The 27111-nt window shown below is 37.4% G+C and overlaps 1 protein-coding gene across 1 annotated transcript in view; it reads right to left on the reverse strand.

The window, feature by feature from the left end:
* Positions 1-27111, reverse strand: part of SEMA3E (semaphorin 3E) — a 310664-nt gene that overhangs the window by 86384 nt on the left and 197169 nt on the right. The window contains exon 4 of the mRNA XM_066353922.1: positions 23757-23876. Coding sequence (XP_066210019.1) covers positions 23757-23876 — 120 coding nt within the window. The remainder of the gene's footprint in view (positions 1-23756; positions 23877-27111) is intronic.

The raw sequence follows: 27111 nt of genomic DNA on the forward strand, positions 1-27111 counted from the left end.
CCAGTAGAAAATAAGCAATTAGGTGTTTCTTAAAAGTTAGAGAGAATAGTTATTATCTGAGTAAGTCTGGATCCAAACAAGAGACAAAATACCATACAGTAAGTTAAAAAGGAGCTGCTAATATAAACAGATATTAAGTGATGACAGGAGAGGAAGCATAAAGATGAAATGGGGGCTCAGGACGGATTTGAACCCCCTTCCCCGACTGGGAGGATGTGTAGTGCCTGCGACTGAACGATGGAGGAGCTCTTGCTATTGTTGCCCCGTCCAAGCTGGTTCACTGTCCCCAGGCTAGCTGAGCGCCCCTCAGGCACACACGGAAAGTGCCCTGTGCACAGGGCAGCAGCAGGAACTTGGAGTTGGCCAGGCCTCCCTCCGCAGAGCCCAGCATGCTGGTGTGACGCCGTGAGTGGGGTGGCTCCCTGGACGGTCAGCCACGGGGCCCGCAGCCTGTGCAGAAGAGGAAAGGGTGCGGGAAGCAGCCAAGGGCACTCTCTATGGATGCGCACATCCCCACATGCTCTTGGGCTCCCTCACTGCCGCTGACCATATTGAAAGCTGCAGTCAGATGCTAGAGAAGTCTGGTCCAGCGGGCGCCTCACCTTGAGGAAAACTGCAATGCACAAAATAGTGCACTTTCAAAAGCCTGGTGTAGGAACTCAACCAAGATCAGCCTCTTCCTCTGGAATGTTTCTCATCGCCACCTACTGGCACCTGATTAGGAACAACTGCATCCCCAGAATCCCTTCCCCCTTGTCACATAACCTAACCTAATCAGAAGAGTGATACCACATCTCTTTTATCATATTAGACTGGGTAAGAGCAAATTAGAGGTGCTACCGACTCTAGAGCATATGCAGGGTGTGGATTCTGGAGCTCATCTTAGAATTTGACCTATTACAAGCTACATTATTCATAATCACCAAAAACTGAAAAGGACCCAAATGTCCATAGATATATGAGTGAACAAGCAAACTGATACATCATGTTATGTGAAACTCCTCAGCAATGACAGGGAACAAACTATTGGTATACACCCCACTTGGTGCATCTCCAATGCTTGTGCTAACTGATGGAAGCCAATCACAACGTTTGTCTATTGTGTCATTTCCATTTTAACATTCTCAAAATCATAAAACTGTCAGGACATAACAGGTCAGTGATTGCCAAGGGCTGGGGAGGGGGTCAGAAAGCTTGACAGTAATTCCTAGTTGTAATGGTAGTTACCAGAATGTATTCATGTGTTAAAATTCATAGGGTAAAGGCCCTGGCCGGTTGGCTCAGTGGTAGAGCGTTGGCCTGGCGTGCAGAAGTCCCGGGTTCGATTCCCGGCCAGGGCACACAGGAGAAGCGCCCATCTGCTTCTCCACCCCTCCCCCTCTCCTTCCTCTCTGTCTCTCTCTTCCCCTCCTGCAGCGAGGCTCCATTGGAGCAAGGATGGCCCGGGCACGCTGGGGATGGCTCCTTGGCCTCTGCCCCAGGCGCTGGAGTGGCTCTGGTTGCAGCAGAGTGACGCCCTGGAGGGGCAGAGCGTCGCCCCCTGGTGGGCGTGCAAGGTGGATCCCAGTCGGGCGCATGCGGGAGTCTGTCTGACTGTCTCTCCCTGTTTCCAGCTTCGGAAAAATACAAAAAAAAAAAAAATATTCATAGGGTAAATATAGAATACATTTAGCAAATAAAGGTGAATGAAACTAGATATAAAATTAAATTATAATAATAATGCTTTAAAATAAACAAACATAATAATTTTTATATTCCCAGCAGGAAGAGATATGTAAAGATTTCCTATCTCCAGACATCTACAAGTGACGAAGTACATTTAAAATTTTGGTAATTTTCATAGACCAAAATGACTTCTATTTTATTTTGCATTTATTTGATTATAAAGAGCTTGCAGCCTGACCTGTGGTGGCGCAGTGGATAAAGCGTCGACCTGGAAATGCTGAGGTAGCCGGTTTGAAACCCTGGGCTTGCCTGTTCAAGGCACATATGGGAGTTGATGCTTCCAGCTCCTCCCCCCTGTCTTTCTCTCCTCTCTCTCTCTCTGTCTCTCTCTCTCCCTCTCTCTCTCCTCTCTAAAATGAATAAAATAAAAATTAAAAAAATATATATATATATTAAAAAAAAGAGCTTGTATATTTTATATATTTAATAGCATATATATTCACTCTTGAAAATTTATCTTAATGTCCATTGTCCATTTATTTAAGTTCTTGATATATTTTTAATGATTTATAGATACTCTTCAGAGTTTGGAATATTAATATTTATCACCTGTTATAAATATTTTCTCATTCTGCTACTTGTTTTTTAAGTCAATTTATGCTACATCTTTAAATACAAAATTTTAAATATTACACAATGTAGTCCAAACATATCAAGTTTTTCTTGTGTTTGTTTTTACTAATTTTTCCCACTGCAAGGGGATAATTAATCACAAGTATTTTCTTAGAAATATTTTTATGCTTCATAATTTACTCTTTGGTCAAGTTTGAAATTTAGCAGGCCAAGAGCAGCGTTTGATTTTTAAAGGGCAGGCAGAGTATGCTTATTATTGGAGAAGAAGGTGTCAGTGCAGACTTTAGGCGCAGTAAGTCCAGCCTGTGGTGGCAATGAAAACTGAGTAATGGATCTGACTGCGCCTGGAAAATGGCCTGGTCTGGAAAGAAAGACCAGTGGAGAGCTGGTGGAGAGGTAGGGTAGCAAAATAATAAAAAGTAAGAGGTTGTGGTGAGGATGTAGATAGGAGGCACTGGGGAAGCCAGAGGGAATTACAGAGATGAGACTGTCAGACCCACAGCACAATGTATGGTGGTGAAGCCAGGAAAATGGAAGATGAAATACAGCCAAGAGAGTAAGGCTGACAAAGCAAAGAGACATTCCCTTACTGCCCAGAATAATAGTAACTTCAGTAAGGGAAAGAGCAGGGTAGTGGAGGCTGGGTGCTGGATTAAGGAAAAAGACAAAACTAGAAGCTGGAACCCAAAGATTTATAGACAAAAACACAAAATAAGAGTTTATTGGGGTCCACATAGCAGAAAAAGAATACAATCTGAAATTATCATCACAAAGAGTCTCAGTTAATATGAATTGGCATAAGAACTATAGCAACACAGACTAGATTCTGCCTCCTCTGACTTACTCAACCAAGATAGCTATTTGAGCTAAGCAAAAAGTTTACTTCGATAGCTTCAAGTAGAGATAGCTTAAAATGATGCCAACTGAGATACAGAAAGATTACTAAAACTGAAATCAAAATAATTCACTATAGAGATTATATAAAAGGTAAAAAAAATCTAAATAATGATTAAGAACTTAGTAGTATAAAAGACAAAACTGTCAAAAATAATTTATCCATAAGCTGGAAATATCATCATATATACAAATACACTTGTATATACTTACACATGTATAGGATATATATGATTTTAAGTTATAATAAATATTGATAGAATATTTAAATCTGTTGAATGCTTAAAAGTTTGATCATATTTCATCTGTATTTAAAAAGTTAACCCAACATTGAATTCTCTTCAAAAACATCTTTTATAAATTTATATAAATTCAGAAAATAGTGGAAGGTTTGGCAAAAAGTATGTTATAAATAATTAGGTTAAGTAAAATGATGAGCCTGATATAGATACTCATTCTATATTGTATGAGCCAGGAAGGAACAGTGAGAGAAATGGCAGTTTCTTCCCTAGGGAAACTCAGGCATTCAGATAGAAATCATAATTCATAATTAAAGATCGTTTTTAAGTACAATGAAAATGCAAAAGAAAAGTAATTAACTTCACCAGGTGGAGGCTGAGATAAGGAAGAGAGGAGGTGATATTTGAACTCAGTCTTGAGAAATGAATTAGAATTTTTCAAGCAAAGAATAAAGATGAGATTTTTAAAGTAAAGGATCAGCATGAGCAGAGACACAAGCAAGTGAGAGAATATAGTACCTCTGAGACACAGCTCCAAGTGTTGCCACATTGATCTTCTAGGAGGAGGTGAGGCATGAAAGTAGTACAGGACCTACCTCCTCCTCCTGTCATGAGATTCTCCCTCCTTTGTCAACCTCAATTTTAAGAATTTTATTATTCAAGATATGGTTTCTTTACCATGTCTCTAGGAAACTATTTTATGGATTTTCAGTAGGTATGAAAAATGTGGATGTATATTTTTGGACAAAGATCAACATTAGGGATAATATTTTTGAGTCAGGAAAAAGATAATAGAGAAAGCCATGTAAATTAATGAACATCAAAGAAAGCATGCTTAGACACAATTATTACCGTCATCATTAAATTCTTTATATGGAACTTCATAGTTTACAAAATGTCTTAATATATTACTGCATTCAAGGAAGAAGCACCACATAATGAAAAGAACTTGGCCTTGGACCATGAAGCCCAAATTTGGCCACTTGGTGTTCAGCTTAAATAAGCAATTTAAGACCCTGGCTGGTTCGCTCAGTAGTAGAGCATCAGCCTAGCATGTGGATGTCCCAGGTTTAATTCCCAGTCAGGGCACACAGGAGAAGCGCCCATGTGCTTCTCCACTCTTCCTCCTCTTGCTTCTCTCTCTCTCTCTTCTCCTCCACAGTCATGGCTCAATTGGAGCAAGTTGGCCCTGAGCACTGAGGATATAGCTCCATGGCCTCTCCCTCGGGCATTAAGAATAGTTTGGTTGCTGAACAGTGGAACAATGCCCCAGCTGGGCAGATCATTGCCCCTAGTGGGCCAGGTGGATCCCTGTCTGGGCGCATGTGGGAGTCTGTCTCTGCCTTCACTCCTCTCACTGAATTAAAAAAAAAAAAAGCAACTTCACTGCTTTTCCCTTCCCTCATTTGTTACATGAAAGCAATAATCCCTCCCTGTGGGAAGTTATGAGCATCAAAGCAAATGACCAAAAACACCTGACATGTGGAATGCACTCAATACATGGTGTTATATTTATTAAGATTCTTATTGAGATGATTTAATTCTTACAATAAGACTGAAGTGGCAATATTACTTTATTGGTATCGAATTTTAGACTTAGAAGATGCTCTCATCTCATTTTACAAATGAGGAAATGAGCCTGACTTGGCAGAGGCACAGTGGATAGAGCATTGGCCTGGGAAGATGAGGACCCAGGTTCAAAACCCCAAGATTACTGTCTTGAGTGTGGGCTCATTGGCTTGGGTGAGGACTCACCAGCTTGAGCATGGACTCACCAGCTTCAGTGTGGGTTTGCCAGTGTGAGTGTGGGATCATAGATATGACTCCAAGGTTTCTGGCTTGAGCAAGGAGTCACTGGCTCAGCTGGACCCCCCCCCAAATCAGGGCACATATGAGAAAGAGAACAATGAACAACTAAGATGCTAGAACTCTGAGTTGAAGCTTCTCATTGCTTTTCCTTCCTGTCTGTCTGTCCCTGCCTCTCCTTCTCCCTCTCCCTCTCTCACTCCCTTTAAAATAAAACAGCAAACAAACAAACAAATAAACAAATGAGAAAATGGGAGATTAGAGAGGAAAAAACAACATTCCTGAAGATGTTGATGAGGATGGTTAATTTTCTACAAAATTTTATTCCAGAAATAAAACTGAATCTATATATTGATTGGTTTATACAGACTACCCAAATCTGACAAATGTTTCAGCTATGAGAATATGGATAGACATATAAAACTATATTCAACATTTTAATCTTAGTAAAAGAAATTCTATCGTTGGGGGAACAGCAAAGGCTGACATAGAAACTTCCTCACTCCAAATGAAAAAAGGAAAAGATACTTGAAAGGAAGAGAGAGAGACAGAGAGAGACAGAGACAGAGACAGAGAGAGATTGTGGCACCTATGTTTTCCAACGGCACGAAGAGGCAATATAGAAAATGCTAAAGATTATAAAGTCAGTTAAAGGAAAAGGGGAAGTGGCAGAGAAGCCAAATGATAACCCCACCATCAAGACAATGGAAAGACTCTGTTCTGTCTGAGTCTGTTATCGTATATTACTTTTCTTCATTTTCTTATAGGAAAACAATAGTGGTAAATAGCACATCAAGAATCCTATTGAATCAAAATTCCTATTGAATTTCTCTACTCTTTTTTCTTACCTTTCTCCATCCAGCTGTTTTATCTATGAAATGCTCAAAATTAAGTTTTCTGGAAGATATATCTGCACTAGTGAAGAATAGTAAAAGTTAACTCAATAAATAAGTAAAATAGAAGTTTACTTACTTTCAAATATATTTTAACTTCCCTTTGGAAAATAAAACCTGACGAAATTCAATTTGCCAGACTGAAAATATGCAAGTCATTTTAATTAAGCCAATATTTTAATTAGACAAGCAAGTTTAATTCTATGTACATCTATTTTATATCATGTTTATGAACTAGCAATAGTATAGCATATGATTGAATTTGTAGCTAATTTAACTCAAGTACACTAATAAAATTCAAGTTTGTTGTAGGAACCAACACATTATTTAATCATCTGATGCTACTCAAATGTCTGATAAAATTTTTTTTTTTTTCATTTTTCTGAAGCTAGAAACAGGGAGAGACAGTCAGACAGACTCCTGCATGCACCGGACCGGGATCCACCTGGCACGCCCACCATGGGGCGAAGCTCTGCCCACCAGGGGGCGATGCTCTGCCCATCCTGGGCGTCGCCATGTTGCGACCAGAGCCACTCTAGCGCCTGAGGCAGAGGCCACAGAGCCATCCCAGCGCCCGGGCCATCTTTGCTCCAATGGAGCCTTGGCTGTGGGAGGGGAAGAGAGAGACAAAGAGGAAAGCGCGGCAGAGGGGTGGAGAAGCAAATGGGCGCTTCTCCTGTGTGCCCTGGCCAGGAATCGAGCCCGGGTCCTCCGCACGTTGGGCCGACGCTCTACCGCTGAGCCAACCGGCCAGGGCTGATAAAATATTCTTGAAAGAAAGAAAGTTCAACCAGGTTAACATGTTTTCTCCTTATAGTTATTAAGTTTCAATGAATAGCAAATGTATCTTTAGAGCTAGAGAATTTTATTAACATGCTAAGGAATATTTTTCAAAAATTTTCCATACTTCTGAGAGAATATTTAAAAACTGAATTTATGTGACATCATTTTCAACCCAACACAGAATAATGTTGCCACTACAAAACATCCACCATCACTCAATAGCCTTCACATAAGGAAAAGAAATCATCCAGGGCTACAGTATTATAAATGTGCAAAGTAATAAACTATGATAACAAGTTATTGACATACTGTACAAAAGTCTGTATGTGGAAAGTCTCTACTTGTTCTATGTAATGATCTTATATTGTGGACACTGTCCACTATGTTGTTAATATCCCTTATATAAAGAGTTATGTCATAACTATATCTCAAAGCTCAAATATGGAAATGATGAAAGTAATTTTTATTGAGTCCCTGCATCACTAAGGGGCTAAATTTTTTATTTATATATGATTTTTATTATATTTTCATATTCAAAATATTTTATATTTAAACATTATGTATGACTGTCTCACTATTGAATCTATGAAGATAGTATTATTAAAATCTTTATATTATATCCAGTTAAGTTACAGTGAAAAAATAAAATATCAGGTATTCCGAAATCCAAAGTATATGCCATTAATGTCTACACTCATCCTTCCAAACAAGGACTATACAATACAAATTTTTTCCTGGACTTTGTTGACAAGAAGGGCAGTATAATAATCAGTAGATGTTGCGTTTATTCTCCCTCGCTGTTTCTGTGTTCCTATCATTATTTTATGTCCAACTCTTCTCTTCTACCACTTCTCCCAATTTTTTGACTCATGCATTAAATTTTCTACCAGTTTCAAAAGGCAAAAGAAAAGGGGGGGGGTAATAACAGGAATTATTTCAATATGTGCAACACTGAACTGAGTATTTTATATTTGCTCCCTCATAAAATCCCCAACGAACCCCATTTGGCAAATGTCAAGCCCCTCTTTAATGGTCAACTGAAGATAACTCAAGAGTGACTCAAAATTTCTAAGTCTCAATTGATATATAAAAAAATGTTCAAGTTTATTAGTCATCAAGAAAATGAAAATTAAAAGCACAATGTGATGCCACTATATATACACCAAAATGACTTAAAAAAAAAGACAATACTCTGTATTGTAAGTGTGGAGTAACAATAACAGTCATATATTGCTGGTGGGGTAGTCACAGAATTGGTACAATAACTGGACAACAGTTTAGTATTACTTGCTGAAGCTGAACATATGCATCTTCTATGACAAAGTAACCTACTCCTACAATATTCTAAGCAAAAACATGGACATTTGTTAATAAAAAGACATGCACAGGAATGTTCACAGCAGCACAATAACAGTGCAAAAGCTGTAACAACCCAAGTAATCAGCAAAAGAAGATAACGTAAATAAATTGAAATATAGCCATACAAAGAAATACTACACAGCAGTGAGAATACATGAGCTACAAACTACACACAACATAGATTATTCTCACCATATTATGCAAAAGAAGCTAGATATATAAAATACATGCTGTGTGATTTATTTACATAAAATTCTAAAAAAGGTAAAACTAATTTATGGTGGAAGTCAGAAAAGTGGTTATTTAGAGAGAGATAGTGACTTAAAAAAGGGAAAACTGATTTTGGAAATCTGGTGATGTTTATTTCTTGATCTGGATGCTGGTTACATAGATGTGTTCAATTTGTGAAAACTAATCATAGGTACATTTTTATGATTTGCATTATTTTCTGGGTGAATTTTATAAGTTGCCAAAAAAGTATACCTGACAACTGTTTTTGGTCTCTATGCTATGATGCTTAATTTATGCTTTAAAGACCAGAAAAGTAAAAACAAATATCTATTATTATGTTGTCATCAAACCTGTTCAGGAGTTGGCAAAATCTACATTATTCAAAGAAAAGAAGTGTGTGAGAAGGTACCTATAAATTCTATCCTATATAAACATTTTTTTTTCTATTTTTCTGAAGTGAGAAGTGGGAAGGCAGACAGACAGACTCCCACATGCGCCGGACTGGGATCCACCCAGCATGCCCACCCAGCATGCCCATGGGCGATGCTCTGTCCATCTGGGGCATTGCTCCATTGCAGCCTGAGCCATTCTAGTGGATGCCATGGAGCCATCCTCAGCGCCCGGGCCAACTTTGCTCCAATGGAGCCTTGGCTGTGGGAGTGGAAGAGAGAGACAGAGAGAAAAGAGGGGGGAAGGGTGGAGAAGCAGATGGGTGCTTCTCCTGTGTGCCCTGGCCGGGAATTGAACCTGTGACTTCCACACTCCAGGCCAATGCTTTATTGCAGAGCCAACTGGCCAGGGCCTATCTTATAAATATTTTAACCAATTTCTTAATTTAGATTTATTATAACCTTAAATAGAGATCTACATCAAAGTATCAGTGCAACAAAACCCATTCATTCATTAATTTACTCACTAATGCATTCTCTGATTATTGATGAACAACTAGATTCCAAGTACTTAAGCATTTTGGGAAATTAATAACTTGAGGAACAAGTGCAAATGTGTGCCACAGCCAGGTAGAAATGGCAGATGGGCAGAGGCTGGGTGTGCCTGTCTTGTGTGAATGATGGGGACTATGGAATATTGTTCATCACATGTCCCTATTGAGAAGCAGGGCACCAACTACTTAGCCCCGATTCTTTCCATGCTGGTCCAATGGAAATTACAATCTACTATGTGAAACTAACCAGTTTTCAAATGTAGGCTCTATAAAAGGAAACAAACAAAAAATACTGTTTGTGACAAAGCACATCTGTGAGCTGAATTGGGCATATGGTGCTAGTTTGTGCCTTCTGATCAAACTAGAGACATGACTGCTTACTCAGATATTTATTATCCAGTACTAATAACTTGAAGAAGCAGACAGCAGAAGTTTTCAGGGATGAAGTAAAGGACAAGAAACATGGTGACTCCTAATCTCTGTTCTGAAAGCCTAAACATTTCTTGTTGCTGAATCTTATCCTGCTGTTTGCAGTTTCCAGCACACACTGTTTCCAGCACAGGTTCAGAGAGGCCCCGGAACATTCATCTGCTCAGGGCTTTTGCCCTAGGGCACCCTGCTGTCTCTAATTGTCATCCTACTCTGCATATTTTCATAGCATATTCCCACAGACGAGGTGTGTAAAAGTTGGTCCTGGAGCACTTTCATATTTTGTTTTATTGACTCTTCCCTTGTATTCATTTTTTTAAGTAGAAAAAAAACCCCTCATAGCAGAGCTCGTTCTCTCTAAGGGTCTGACCTGTTATTTCTTAATTAGTTCTAGTTCTGGCCCAACATAAGCTTCTCCTGGTCCCTCATTCCCCAGCAGCTAACAGGAAAGTTGCTCAGCAACAAAGTATCACCCGATTTCTCTTTTAATCTTCCCTCTGTTTAGTGGTGCCTGGTGCTGGAGAGAAAGGCCTTTGACACACACACACACACACACACACACACACACACACACACACACACACACACACACTGCAGAAGAGAGCTGTGAATGAAGTCTGTCAGGGAGTCTGCTTTTCCAAGAGCTTTTACTGTCCTTAGTCAGACAAAACCCAGGACAGGGAATCCTGTTTTTCTTCCCGCCAGATCATGTCACCAGCTTTACAATTGCCAGGAGACAAAAACCTGAAAGAACAATCCCTTTATTTAAGACATTTTAAAAATAACATTAGGGATTTTAAAAAAAAAACCAAAAAACAAAACACAAAAATGATAGACAGAAAGATCCTGGAGAAAGTGTTCAATGCCCCAGGATTATAACATTATCTTTCTGTCACCTGCCCTGACAAAAATCTTTTGATTTGCAGTTAAGAAAAACATAAAGAAAACAATGTAGTAAGTGGCTGAGTGCCCAGTGGACAATATATAACATTTCTTTAAAAATATTGGCTCAATTTAGTCTTTTAAGCCTTCTTCATCTACTCAAAAGTTTTTGTCTTCCTTTTTAAATAATACTGATATATTGTCTTTATATGTGTCAATAATTTCCTCTTTCACATTTAAAGTTCAATATCTATTTCAATGTATAATATATCTCCATTCTCCCTGCTTTAAAAGAAAAGCAATGTTGTCCGGTAGTTTCTATTTTCATTGCTCATAATTTCCATTAGATTTTCAATCAAAAATACATACACAACACTTGGTCTGCAGAATGAAAAACTCAGAGACTGAGGCCAAGTGAAACAAAAACCTGATGTTATAGAGTGATACATTTTTCACCTTTAATTACTTATTTGAAATGAGAATATAAAATATTTCCATAATTTTAAAAACATAAAGCATTTTTATATATTATTTTTACATACATGGATCAGGAAATTACAGACCAAAGTTAACCTTCAAAACATGTGACTAATAAGGTTTAAAAAATTATCTTGATTTAAATTATAATTGGGGCAATTCTGTTAACTAAAAGCATATATATATTATCTGAGAGGATAAATGTGGCTAAGTGCTCAATGTAAATTTTTATGTATTTTTTCTATTCAAATGGCTAACACCACCTAGATTTTTACAAAATTATTTAAAAATGATTACTTTTAACAATTTTTCATTTCTAAAGATAATGGCTGCTAAACAAACAGAAATAAACAGGAACCTAACAGAAACCTATTACAAGGACAAACTTGGAAATCTTTGGAATTTGGTGGGTTTAGAAGCTGGGTGCAGCCAAAGTTGACATTAAACAAAATAATTTATGAGTTCAAGGTATCAGTATTTCATCATGAAAAACACAAAAATATTAAATCGATGGCATATTGGTCTCAGTTTTATAAAATAAAATACTAATATCAGCCATAAAACCCTGCTGGGTTCCAATTTAAGCCTCTAGAAACTTTTCTAGTTTCATTAGCTATCCCAATAAAATTTTTACTGCAGTATAAGAGGAAAATGAATTGAATCTACTAAGAAACAAATATTATGTACCTGTGAGGAAAATATATCTGTTAAAAATTCATGTATCTTTCAATCGATTTTGTATACTTAAGTATAAATGCCTAAAAAGATTTTCTCAATATTTAATAAAAACAGGCATTAAGAGTCAACCTTTCAGAAAAGCCAAATCCAATAGTGGATTATAATAACAGCTGATGCCAACCCAAGAAGACCTAGAAATAACACAACTGAAAATTGGAGGCAGACAACATCAAGCCTAGACTCAACCAGCTCTACAAACAATACACCCAAACACAGAGACATAATGAGAAGACAGGAAAGTGCAATCCAAATGAAACCACAAGAAAAACCTCCAGGAAATGAACTGAGTGATAGGGAAATAACCAAAATTCCAGATGCAGAGTTTAAAATAATGATTGTAAGGATGCTTAGGAACCTTAGAACAACAATGGATGGTCATTATGAATACCTAAATAAAGAAATAGCAAGTGTAAAACAGGACATTGAAATATTAAAAAAGCATGAGTCGGAGATGACAAATACAATATCAGAAATGAAGACCACAATGGAAGAAATTTAAAAAGGATGGATGAAGCTGAGGATCAATCAGTGAAGAACAAGTTGAACAAAAACATGGAAGCAGAGCAGAAAAAAGAAAAGAGACTCAAAAAGTCTGAGGAAACTACAAGAGAGCTTATTGACAACATGAAGAGAAATAACATCCTCATCATAAAGGATGTTTTTCCTGAGAAAAAACAAGGGATAGAAACTTTATTCAATCAAATCATAGCTGAAAACTTCCCTAAACTGACGCAAGGAAGGGTCTCACAAATTCAAGAAGCACAGAGAACTCGATTAAAGAGAAACCCCCAGAAACCTACACCAAGACACATCATAATTAAAATACCAAAGATAAGTGATAAAGAGAAAACATTAAAAGCTGCTAGAGAAAAAAAAAACTATCACCTACATAGGAGCCCCCATAAGAATGACATCCAACTTCTCAACAGAAACACTTAATGCCAGAAGGGAATGGCAAGAAATATTCAAAGTAATGTAGAACAAGAGCCTACAACCAAGACTACTTTATCCAGCAAGGCTATCTTTAAAATTGAAGGAGAAATAAAAAGCTTCCCAAACAAAAAAAAAACAACTCAAAGAATTCATTACAACCAAACCAATGCTGCAGGAAATGTTAAGGGGCCTGTTGTAAACAGATCAAATGAGAAAAGAATATAGCAAAACAGGAATACAGCTTTAAAGAATAAAATGGCAATAAACAACTACATATCAATAATAACCTTAAATGTAAATGGATTAAATGATCCAATCAAAAGACATAGGGTAGCTGCATGGATAAGAAAACCAGGACCCTAAAATATGCTGTCTACAAGAGACACACCTTAAAACAATAAAGGCACATAGACTAAAGATCAAAGGATGGAAAAAATATTTCATGCAAATGCAAATGAAAAAAAGGCTGAGGTAGCAATACTTACATCAGACAAAATGAACTTTAAAACAAAGGCTACAGTAAGAGATAAAGAAGGACACTACATAATGATAAAGGGAACAATCCAACAGGAAGATATAACCATCATAAATATCTACACACCTAATATAGGAGCACCTAAATATATAAAGCAGACTTTGATGGATATAAAGGGTGAGATCAACAGCAATACTATAATAGTAGGGGATTTCAATACCCCACTAACAGCACTAGATAGATTCTCAAAAAAGAAAATTAACAAAGAAACATCAGACTTAAAGGACACACTAGATTAACTGGATTTCATAGATGTCTTCTGAAACTTTCACCCTAAAGCAGCAGAATATACATTCTTTTCAAGTGCTCATGGTACATTCTCTAGGATAGATAACATATTAGGGCACAAAAGCAGTCTCAACAAATTTAAGAAGACTGAAATCATATCAAGCACTTTCTCTGATCACAATGGCAAATAAAGAATGGATTAACAATGAGATAAAGAAGAAATAAAAAATTTCTAGAAATGAATGATAATGAGCATAAAACAACTCAAAATTTATGGGACACAGCAAAAGCAGTACTGAAAGGGAAGATCATAGCACTACAGGCATACCTTAAAAAGCTAGAAAAAGTTCAAATAAACAACTTGACCCTGCATCTTAAAGAACCTGAAAAAGAACAGCAAGAAAAGCCCAGATGTAGTAGAAGGAAGGAAAAATAAAGATCAGAGTGGAAATAAATGACATAGAGGCTAAAGAAACAATACAGAAGATCAATGAAACCAGGAGCTGGTTCTTTGAAAAGGTAAACAAGATTGATGAACCTTCAACTAGACTCACCAAGAAAAAAAGAGAGAAGACTCAAAAAATAAAATTAAAAATGAGAATGAAGAAATAACACTGACACAACAGAAATCCAAAATATTTTAAGAAAATACTATGAAAAACTGTATGCCAAAAAACTAGACAACCTAGATGAAATGTACAAATTCCTTAAAACATACAATCTTCCAAAAATCAATCAGGAAGAATCAGAAAACCTAAACAGACCGATTACAACAAATCAGATCGAAACTGTTATAAAAAAACTCCCAAAAAAGAAAAGTCCTGGGCCTGATGGCTTCACAAGTGAATTCTACCAAATATTCAAAGAAGAACTAACTTCTATCCTTCTCACGCTATTTCAAAAAATTCAAGAGGAAGGAAGACTTCCAAGCTCCTTTTATTTGGCGAGCATAATTCTGATTCCAAAACCAGGCAAAGACAACACAAAGAAAGAAAATTATAAGACAATATCCCTGATGAATATAGATGCTAAAATCCTCAACAAAATAGTAGCTAACCAGATCCAGCAATATATATATATAAAAAAATCATACACTATGATCAAGTGGGATTTATTCTGGGAAGGCAAGGCTGGTACAATATTTGCAAATCAATCAATGTGATTCATCACATAAACAAAAGGAAGGAGAAAAACCACATGATAATTCCAATAGATGCAGAAAAAGCATTTGATAAAATCCAGCACCCATTCATGACCAAAACTCTCAGCAAAGTGGAAATACAGGGAACATACCTAAACATGATAAAGGCCATCTATGATAAACCCACAGAACTATATCATTCCATACATAGATGGGACATAAAAATGAGACTCAGAGACATGGACAAGAGTGTGATGGTTACGGGGGGGGGGGGGGGGGGTGTGGGGGGAGAGCAAGGAGATGGTGGGGGTGGGGGGAGGGGAGGGGCACAAAGGAAATCAGATAGAAGGTGATAAAAGACAATTGGACTTTGGGTGAGGGGTATTCAACATAATGAAATGTCAAAATAACCTAGAGATATTTTCTCTGAACATATGTACCCTGATTTATCAGTCACCCCATTAAAATAAAATAAAATGTTTAATGAAAATAAATATGATCCATGGGATAATATGTAAAATATATGATTCTAAGAGTCAAGAATCCTGTTATATCTAAATAGTCATCTCTTACTGCGTATTACAAAATACTCAACTAGGCCGTGGCCGTTTTGCTCAGTGGTAGAGACTCGGCTTCGTGTATGGATGTCCTGGGTTCGATTTCCAGTCAGGGCACACAGGAGAAGCACCCATCTACTTCTCCACACCTCCCCCTCTCAGTTCCTCTCTCTCTCTCTCTCTCTCTTTCTCTCTCTCTTTTCCTCCTCCTCCCCTGTAGCTATGGCTCGATTGAAGTGAGTTGGCCCTGAGCACTGAGTATGGTTTCATGGCCTCTGCCTCAGGAGCTAAAAAAATGGCTCTGGTTGTAATAAAGCAAGGGCCCCAAATGGGCAGAGCATTAGCCCCTAGTGGGCTTGCCAGGTGGATCCTGGTTAGGGCGCATGTGGGAGTCTGTCTCTCTGCCTCCCTTCCTCTCACTAAAGTAAAAAAAATATTTAAAAAAATACTTAACTAGTGAATACAGACAACTAGAAAAATACATCACTTACAGTTTATAAAGTATAAATGTTAACTAACTTAGTAAGAATATTATTTGGATTTAGCTTTCAACATATTTTCAAGAGATTTTAAACTGGATTGAAGTATATGTATGTATACAAGATGGGGCAAAATTAGTTATATAGCTGTGAATATGTGAAACAGAAATTTTCTTGTATTATTCTTTATTATTGTATTATTATATTATTATGAACAACTGTAAACCTACTTTGCCCCACCCTGCATATACTGTATATAGAAATATATGTTTTTATATATGACTATATATATATATACAATATATGATTTTAAAGCTGATTTATATCAACTTAAGTAGCTGAGCTGATATTTTCTGTACTACAGGAAACTTTTGTCAACATCATCACTGAAAATAATAAAAAGTGAATTACTGCTTATCTTTAGTGCCAAATACACTTGCATGAGTAATTTATCCAGCACATTTAAAAATTACAATAAATAGACTTTACATTAAAATACACTGAGAAAATATGCCCTACACTAATGAAATATGGCAGTGATTTACAGTCAAATGCTCATGTCTCAAGGACAATCAAATTTTCCAAGTTTGGGCAGACAAATTCTGGAGGTGGCCCAAACATTCCTTAATCTTTATGATTCTTGAAAAAAGAATGCAGGGGATTCTCTTAAGAGAAGGGCCATGGACAACGTTTAGAAAAAAATGATTTTATTTCTTACCCTTCACATTGTGCCTTTGCCTTATCTCCCCCAGAAACATCCTCTTAAAACACTTTTAATAATACAGCTTTCCATTCATGCGTAAAAAATGTAAAGAGTACTATGGTAGAGGGAATGTTAATAGCACTCGAGATTCCCACCCCAGGTAGAGATGACCTGTATGATTTCTACCCCTTGGGTGTGGGTGGGTCCTATAAATACAGTATGAGGGAAACCTCTCTTAAATCTTAGTACTTTGTATGGTGATGGTATATAGAGATTCTAGTGATTAGGTTATGTTAACTAACTTCCTCATAGTAAATTGGACAGGTAGATTCTCCTGGTGGCCCTGAAGAAGTCTACTGCCCTGTTGTGATAGGGCCATATGGCCAGAAACTGCAGGCCACCTCTAGGAGTAAGAGCAGCCCCTGAGTGAGAACCACTAAGAAAATAGGAATTTCAGCCCTAAACTGCCAGCAACTAAATTTTCTCAGCAACCACAAGAGCAAAGAATACAACTCTGAGGTCCAGAAAGATAACAGAGAAATCACAGCCTACGAAATCCCTTGATTTGGGGCTTGGAGCAGAGGCGTTAGCTGAGCAGTGTTTGGACTCCTGAACCACAGAGATTGTAAGATATTAAACGTGTTGTTTTTGGTAATTTGTTTTGTAACATAGAAAACTAATACAAATAATAAAATGCAAATATCATTGTGCTAAAGTCATTATGTTCTAAAAGAAACTTCGACTGCTAATAAAACTGATTTTAATATTATAGGACTTCAAAGCCTTTGCCAGTCCTCTAGAAATACAGAATTTATTCCTGAACATCTGTTTTTTTTAATATGAACCTCTACATTCAACACATAGTTTCCATTTTCTTTCAATAGTGAGTAAATTAGAGGTAGGCATAAGCTTGTAGTATTTTATGTAGTACTTTATATTGTATAGCATTTTGCTATTTAAAAGGCATTCTAAGATGTCTGAGAGGATAGCAACAGAGGAACCGACTCTATTCTCTATCAATTCTCCCAGAAAAACGTATGAATCAACTAGAAATGCAAAACCAAAAGCTCACTGACAATGCCTACAGCAAAACTAGCCATTAAGAGTTCCCATGAGCCCCCAAGTACCAGCAGGTGCGGACAAACTACTATGAGCTATAAACCACACAGAGTATTAATATCTTGCAGGGAGAAGCAGAGAGAAGGAACCAGATTTTGTTAACCCTGAGAAAAAAAGAATTGTCAATTTCCCAATACTTACTCACTGATAGTACTGCATCACTTTAGAATGACATGGAACATGGGAGAGATCTTTGCTGATTTCATCTGCGGTGATCATGAGGGGTCTGTGGGAGGCTGAACCCTGCCCATCTCCCTTTCAAGAAAACACTGCAGAGCATAGTGCAATTCTTTTTAAGAAAGAAATAAAAACAGGTCAAAGAAAAAGCAACATCTATATAATAGAAGAAGATATAGCCAGAAAAAAATACAGTGTATATGTGTACACATATATTAAAAGTATATACATACATGAGTGTATATGTATAGTATATAAAATCTCTAGATTGCTGAATGCTTCACAGAACAAACCACAATGGTTGGTTCTAGAATGTGAAGCTAGATGTCTACTCTGATCTGTACTTCTCTCCTAAAGTTTAGAAAGTCTGATTTTATATAAAAATGAGCAATAAAAAAAAGGTCCCGGGTGAATCTGCTACAATGTTATTACAAGAAAAAAGAACAAGGGACAGAACAAGATTACCTCAGACGGTGAAGGCTGTCAAAATGTGCCATAGAATGTATGGGAACCAACCATAGTAGTATTTTAAAAGAAGTAAAAATAATAGAAGAAATGAAAAAATACAAATCATATTTGGAAAAACTCAAAAATAAGGTGACAGAATTCAGGAAAGTCTTTAGAATTAAATGAAAAGAACATTTGAGAATGAAAATTAAACTAGAAGGTGCATAAGAACAAAAAAACACAAGAGTTTATGTCTTTGAGAAAAAAAAATATAAAAATTTAAGCAAAAATAGAAATTAAAGAAATAATTCTGGAAGCTTGTTGCACAGAGCATTTCACTTGTGGAAATGATCAAGAGAGATAGTCACATGCTGTGTACTTACTATATTTATATTATACTTCAATAAAAAATTTTAAATAATGAAATGAAGAAAGAGATAAAAGTGACTCTAGAAAAAAGTTGGCTTCAACCCTTTATGCCAGAAGACCATGGTTTACGTTCACATTTACTGAAACTCCACTCATCAATGTCTCTGAAGACTTTCCAGGTTCAATGACATTTTGTCTCTTTGAGATGTCTAACATAAGTAATCACTCCCTAAATCTGTGCTATCTCACTCTATTTTCCTCCAAGCCCTCTAAATTACTCCTTATTAATCTCCTTTGAAAGATTTTCTTCCTCTGCCAGCCTTCCAAATATTGGTGTATTGGTGTTTCTGCACACCATATGTAGCTGCATTTGTTTTTGACACAAGTTCTCTTCATAAGCAATGATATCATACCTAAAGATTTCAGCTTTCACACACACATGCATACAATCACTGATTGTTCTCAAATTTGCATATCCATATACCCAGTTCAGGTCTCTCTGCTGAAATCCAGTCCTTTATATCTGACTGTTAATGATATCTCCCCATTGAATATCCCACAGTCCTCTCTGGTAAATCTGTTACCCGCCCACCCCTCATTAACACCAAGAAAATAAGTAGTCATAGCCTCTTATTTGATAAATAATTTTAAGTTTCTATACCTGCTATACTAAGAAAACCTTCTTTCAACACTCTTACATGCTTTTATATCCTCTCAAATATTTTATTTTCCTTAACAATTCCATTTCTGGATTAAATTGTTAATATTACTGCCTTTTTGGGGGGGTCAGTTTTCAGTCACTTCTTAATCTCCTACCTTCTCATGACTTATCCCTTTACCAAAACTGCCTTCTTTGTAGTATTAATGATGTTGTCTATCATTTTAAGATTTTTTTTTCCTTTTATAAGTGTGATTCAAAATTAACAACTCACCTGGTTTGCCTTATATTACTCTGCTTAGTCTGTTTACACTAATATTTCCTAGACATTCCACTATATAATGGCATTTTCCAAGTTACTTTGATAAAATGAAAGGGGGAGAGCTAGAGAAAGAAAGCAAGGGAGAGAAAAAATAGAGAGAAGTGAGAGCCTCCTCCAGGAACCATTAACACCCTAGGGTTCAATATTCCATCTGTTGTGATAGTCAATCTAAGCTAATAGCACACTCTCCTAGTTCCTAAATAAATTTTTATTTTATTTATTTATTTAGTATTTTTCTGAAGTGAGAAGCAGGGATGCAAAGAGACAGACTCCCGCATGCACACAAACAGGATCCACCCCAGAGCGATGCTCTGACCATCTGGGGCGCTGTTCCATTGCAACCAGAGCCATTCTAGCACCTGAGGCAGAGGCCATGGAGCCATCCTCAGTGCCTGGGCCTACTTTACTCCAATGGAGCCTTGGCTGCGGGAGGGGAAGAGAGACAGAAAAGAAGAGGGGGAGGGGTAGAGAAGCAGATGGGCACTTCTCCTGTGTGCCCTGGCTGGGAGTTGAACCCAAGACTTCCACATGCTAGGCCGATGCTCTACCACTGAGCCAACCGGCCAGGGCTTCAGGATCAATTTTTAAAGTAATTGTATGTGGAAATTTAAGAGCTACAACTGAGAAATGCTGAACATTTTTTATGTTCTCACAAAAACCTATTCTGCCTCCTTAGCTCCATCTTGCTGTTAAAGACTTTGCTTTTCTTCCCAATCAAGAAATAAAATGGAATTGTTTTTAAATTCCCTTTCATCAGCAACATCCAATAAAATATTAAGTTACATAAACTCCCCTGTAGAGCAGCTTCTCACACCAGTTTCATACTTCCTGTCCTTTGCTATTGTGACATTATTAAATAGCCTTTTGAGCCTTTAATTTTTCTCTGCCTTTCATCTCTCTCTGCTTGAATCAATCCAAAATATTATTAATGTCATGTCAATCAGACACTGTTCAGAGTCCTTCATGGCCTTCATATTGTCTTTAAAATAACTACAGAAAGCCACTGACAGTAAAATCCTTCACCAATTTGTCCTCATTTATATCCTGCTGTCCCCGAACTAATTAGACCAATGTCTGCAAAGCTATCCCATATGTGCCTGCCTCTAAATTTCTTGATCAAAGTATCTGTCTTGCCTATAATAATTTCTGATATGTCATTCTCTCAGATAAAATTTTATCCAGCCTCCAAATGCAGTTTAGGAAATAAACCTATTGCTCTCATTATTATATAGCCACAAGTTCCTCTTGTGCCATATACATGTTTTCAAAACATGTTTTCAATCACATGTAATACTTAGATAATTATATGAGAATAATATTCAGATTCACACATATGAAGGTGAATTACACAGAGTTCCATTTCTGTTAAAGACAATGTAGCTTGTACTGAACTAATTGTCCCACAGATAATTATGATGAACTAAGTAAGTAAAACAAAATATGAAAATGATTATTTGGAGGCACTGGAGATTAGTTAAGGGCAGACAAAAACTGAGCAGTTTTAAGTCAAAGAAATCCCCAGCTCCTGGTGTGAGAAAGGCTAGAATTTAGCAGAAAGCTAGAGACTTTTTACCTTGAAAAGTCATACAACAGAAATGTAAAGTACCAGATTAGCTGAAAAGTGAGAAGACATATCCAGAAACTGAGGGAAGCACCCTGAAATCTGTGTATAGATTCTTTCCCAAATTCCTGGCTGACACATGAACTACATGTACAAACAGATCATGAAAAGAGGAGGCTGGAAAAATTAGATTTGTGGCTAGTGACCATTGCAAGAGAACCTTGGGTTTGAGGGAGGCCAAGTAAACTGCCTGCTAGAATAAAAATCAACTCTCTTCAAAAGATAATAGAATCCAGGATCCAGAATGAGAGCACATGACCTATGATGTCCAATACACAATATAAATTACTAGACAGGCAAAGAAACAAGAAAATATGGTCCATACGTAGTCAAGAGAAAAAGCAGTCAATGCAAACTTACTTTATGCTGACCCACATGTTAAAATTAAAACAGATTTTAAAAACAATTGTTTAAAGTATATTGAAGAGTTTAAAGGAAAATACGGTCATTAAGAATAAGAACTGGAAAAATGCTCCATATGAAAATAATAAATATACAAAGTAAAAATTACAAACTGAAAAGCGCACTATCTGTATGAACCATTATACAGATGGGGTGGGCTTAACAGCACAGTAGAGATGCAAAAAGAAAGGATTAATAAACTTGAAAATAAATCCATAAAATTTATCCAATTTCAAAAGCAGAGGAAAAAACTGAATAAAAATGGACACATTCTCGGTGATCTGCAGGACAATGTCCAAATGTCCTACAGACACACACACATGCATGCACATACACACACCCGCACTCACACACACATATATATATGATATATGTATATATGTATGCACACACACACACACGCACACATATATATATATTTGTTCATTATTTTTAATAATATTTCTGCCTCATTCCCCCTTTCTTCTCCTTCAGGAATGCATATATGTGTGTATTATGTATATTTATGTATATTTATGTATATTTGGATGACACATGAATTTATATCAGAAAGAGATGAGAAGACCATACACTTTCTTGAGACATTGAGCAACAATAAAAAACACTGTTAACCCTGAATTCTATATACAAAAAGATTATCTTTCAAAAATAAAGATGAAATAAAGGCATTTTCAGATAAATGAAAACAGAAGATTTCTTTCCACTAGATCTACACCACAGATTTATATACTACATTCTGACTTTATAAATATGCATACATGGGTTTGTACACATATATGTATGTATATTTGTATTACTGGTATGTAAACATTCTGACTTTGCACTTGACCTACTTCTCTACTACATCTCCAGCTAAAGTTCTCCTCTATTACATCATCTGCACTCTTTCTTTAAAATAATTTAGTAAATTTGTTGTGATGTGTTTGTGCATGCTATTTAACTTTAATGTACAACTAGAGATGGTTAGTTAACATTTAAAATATGCTAATCAAAACCTGGCCTATAAGAACACTTAACAACGAAGTACCTCAATCAGGGAACTCTCTGACACAGCTCAGAATGAGCACTTCAGATACTATTAATTATATGTGCACCTGAGTGTTAATTAGTATAAGAAATATCAAGAATAACTTTTCACTAGAGAAATGAATGTTCTTTATATATGCAGGCTGAAATGATATTATAGTCATAGTTGCCCTCTCATAACTGGGATATAAGAATCAAGGGAGTCTAGCTGCTCAACTACAGAATATATAGAGCTCTGTTGTATCTGTGTCCTATCTTAATGGAGGATTCTGCCTTCTTACCTAAGTGAAAGGTAAAAAACAGATCCTGACATAAGAATATCATTTAATATGCTTCAGAGAGAAATGGTGATGTAAGGTTGTTGAAAGTGTGCATACAATAAATGAGAGTTGAGAGTTCGCCCAGTTTGTTGAAATAGATTGTATGACTAATCTGCAAGCCTACTCATTAATAACCCTATGTGTGTGGTAGAATTCAGTTGAGATTTGCTCTCATTATTGCATGTCGCTTAGTGATGTGGTCTAGAAAGAGACGTATAGCTCTCACTCACCCACTCTTACGGAGCTTGTCAGTTGCAATCTCTCCTCATCCCCAGTTCCACCTCCCCACCTCACCTGGCTAATGAAAAATTACAGAACCAACAAGTCCTTGCATTTCCTTTATAAAATATTACATGTAGTAATTTATTAATATAAATTGATTTATATATACATGCATATATAAATTCATTTATATATTCATTTCAGTTTGATGGTTACCTTAATAAAAATTTATAGAAGACCACAATAGAGAACATATTTTCATATTAAGAAATATTTTAAGTGGCCATATTGAATAAATGAAATTGTTCAGTGATGGAATACATAAATAATTAATTTATTCACAAATGTTAAAGCTGACAAAGAATTTAAAGGCCCCAAGAGATCATTTCTCTGACTCAAGCAAACTGAATCAGTATTTCACAAATGCTTTTCTGTTTTGTTGACAGAAATCCCACTACTATCCTTTAAAAACAGAGCTCTGTTCATCATTAGTTTTAATGATAGCAGTGGATGCAACAGTCGTACCTCCAAATGGTACCCAACTCTGATGAAGGCACAAAGTGGGTCAAAAGCCCCAGTGCCACAGGTCAGAAGGTGTGTCCTGTTGTAGTGATGCAAAACCCGAACAAAATTTGCACATTCACCCTAAAGCAGAAAAAAAGAAGATACTGGTTAGTGAAATAACAATGTTTAGCCCTTTTTTTGACTTTTGTTTTTCCTAACCCCAGGAATCTCATGTTTAAGTCTCCCTTGGCTAGAGGAGACAAGAGCAGTAGATGAAGTAAGGTCAAGGGCCAACTGAAGAAGAGATCTGGGTGGCAGATGCACATTTTTGTTAGCAGCTATGTAGGAATTACATTTAATAATGGGACTGTAGCATTTTTATGAATTCTAGTATACAACTGAGAAATAAAAAAGCAATGTTCAAATATTTATTCAAATGTAAGGATTAGCACAGCAATCTGTTCCACTAAATAATTAAGTTATTCCCAATGCTATTATTTTTTAAAAAGTATATATATAAACAATGAATCAGCATAGTCAGAAAATCAATAATTAGAAAAACTTCTTTACTCATAAATAAATGTGCAGACTATAGAGCATTATAGAGATTTAATAGTTAGCGAAATAAGTATATCTTCAAATATAAATTCACATAAAGCACTTTCATAGAGAATTTTCAAGTAAATAGAAAGCTAGCCCATAAAAATAACATTTTATAGTAATTATACTCAGAGTACAGTCCAGTGATCAGCAAATATTTCCAGTAAAGGATCATATTGTATATATATTTAGTTTGATGGGCAAGCTGATCTCTACTACTTATATTCTGGTTGCAACTACTAACCTCTGCAGCAATAGCAAGAAAGCAGCTGTGGACAATACACAAATGACTGTATATGCCTGTGCTAATGGAACTTATTTATGGAGACCACGCTGAACTTAGAAGCTTTAGTTCGCCTACACTGGTGTGCAACTGTAAGCTTTTTGAGGACAGAATCTTCATTTCACTTACCTTTGTATTTCCCCATTAAACAAACGTAGTACCTAATACATATTACATGCTTAAAGTTTTCAGACATCAGTCATTAGGCAAGTTTTATAATCAGTATACTGAATGAAAAAAAAGTTTAAAATTGCTTCAAACCAACTTGGCTAAATTAATTCTGGCAAACACTTTGTTTGCAAATTAAGTATTGCTACTTTATTTTTTAAAATTATGAGAGAAATACTAAACTCTTTTAATGCTAACTATTATTTTGATATTAATTCATGCAATAATGCAATAATAAGTAAATACAATATTTTATAAGGAAAGACCATGACCTTAAAGTCTCTCATATAACAGCATTAGAATAAAAAGCCAGCAGAATCATCTCAGCATAAATAATTTAGGTTGTAGCACTACACTGATTTTCCAGGGCACATACTTATTTCTTCAATTTCCCACTCATGTAACATTTTATTCTATGGTTGACCCATATAGTTGCAATTACCTATTTTCCCCCAAACATGGGGAAAATATTCTATTCTCATACTGCTGTAAGCACCTGCTTCTTATCTCTCGAAACACTGTCACATCTTGACTGAGCCAGTCAGATCACATTTTGGCTTGGCTAGGCTTAGATTGACATAACCTTAGAATGTGTTCAATTAGTTAGCATCATGCTGAGGACCAAGACAACAAGTATGTCTGGACTCATTCCTTGGCGGTGACCCAGTTGTTAGAGAGATTAAAGTTTTTGTAACATGTATTCATCTTTTACATTGCATTTTGTTTGCTTTCTGAAAAACAGGATCAGTTAACTTTCTAAAAGAGATGTGCAGGTCTTTCTCCAAAAATGTGCATGGTGTTATCGGCCAGCGACTCCTAGCAGCTGAAGGTCCTTCCTTCTCTCATGCTTTAGTTGCCTGTGCCAACCCTCTGACTGTGGAATTCTGACAATGGAATATTGAATCTGTAAGTAGGAAAGACACTTTAAAAACTGTGGGGGGAGATGACGTCAGAGTAATGGCGCGGTAGGAAGCGATACCGATAAATCTCCCCCAAAACTCAACAAGACCTTCAACCAGAAACAGAAAAACCTATCCTTGGAGCCTCCAGATGTTTCGCAATACACCCGAAGGTATGGTCAAGTGAAAAATTGGCTAAATATGTAATCAAACCCCGAAGGAAATAGGGAGTAAGAAATGCTCCGCCGTCCTCACTAACCTAAACAGGGTGGCTTTCTCTGGGATCTGTGAATATAGAAACTGAGGCGGGCAAGGGGGTGAATAGATCCAGGCTGCAGCACAAATGGCCAAACCAGGCTGTGGCACGGAGATCCAAGCCGAGGAAAAACTGTAACTGCGGCAACCTGGGCAATACAAGCTAACACTCGCGCCAAACCCAGACAAAGAAAGACAAGCGGGGCGGCCATTTTCCCCGATCTCCTGGTCGGTGTGCGCAGATAGCGGGCGAGAGATTCCTCCCAGTGCCTCAGCAGTGGGCACTCATGTTATCCCACAGAGAGGCAGGGTCAGGAGCCTTTGTGTGCAGAATCTCCGGGCCGCCCCAGGGCCCTGAAAAAGCCGCGCACGGGGAGGGAGTGAGAGCCAATTCCAACGCTGGAACTTTTCCGAGCGGACGGAGGTTTCAGTCAGAGGCTGAGGCGGCCGGCCTGATATCCTGGTCTGCGCATACGGAGAGTGGGCAAGAGACTCCTCCCAACACCTCAGGAGTGGGCGCCGGTGTTATCCCACAGAGGGGCAGAGTCAGGGGCCTCTGTGTGGGCCAAAAGTGGAATCTCCAGGCCGCCCCAGCACCCTAAAAAAGCCGCGCACCGGGACGGAGCGAGAGCCAATTCCAATGCTGAAACTTTTCCGTGCGGGCGAGGGTTTCACTCAGAGTGTGAGGGTGCCGGCCTGATATCCTGGTCTGCGCACACAGATACTGAGCAAGAGTTTTCTCCAAGCGACCCGGGAGTGGTCGCCTGCCCGTGTTACCGGACAGAGTGGCAAAGCCAGAGGTCTTTGAGTGGGTGAAAGCCCTGCCTGATTATGCTAGCAGCTCTGACTGACTGAGCCTTACCCAGAGCCCTGTGCTGAGTGGGAATAAAGTGGGGAGTTGCCAGCTCTTTGAGTCTCTTACTATCCAGGCAGAGGCAGCAGCAACCCCATAGCTGGATTATCAGGCTACTAATTGAGGAAGGAAAGACTAGGAGAGAGGCTCCAGGAACACGGACTCTCTCACTGTCAGAGCCTATAAATGCTAATGAGCCTCGACTGCCAACGAGACTGAAGCACAATACATGACATTGCCATAGAGACTTATCAACTGCAAACCTCTACCTGAGCGTGCCAAAGGGGCAGAACCCAGGGTACAGAGTCACCGACCAGG

This window comes from Saccopteryx leptura, chromosome 12 (genome assembly GCF_036850995.1).
Source record: "Saccopteryx leptura isolate mSacLep1 chromosome 12, mSacLep1_pri_phased_curated, whole genome shotgun sequence".
Classification (NCBI taxonomy): domain Eukaryota; kingdom Metazoa; phylum Chordata; class Mammalia; order Chiroptera; family Emballonuridae; genus Saccopteryx; species Saccopteryx leptura.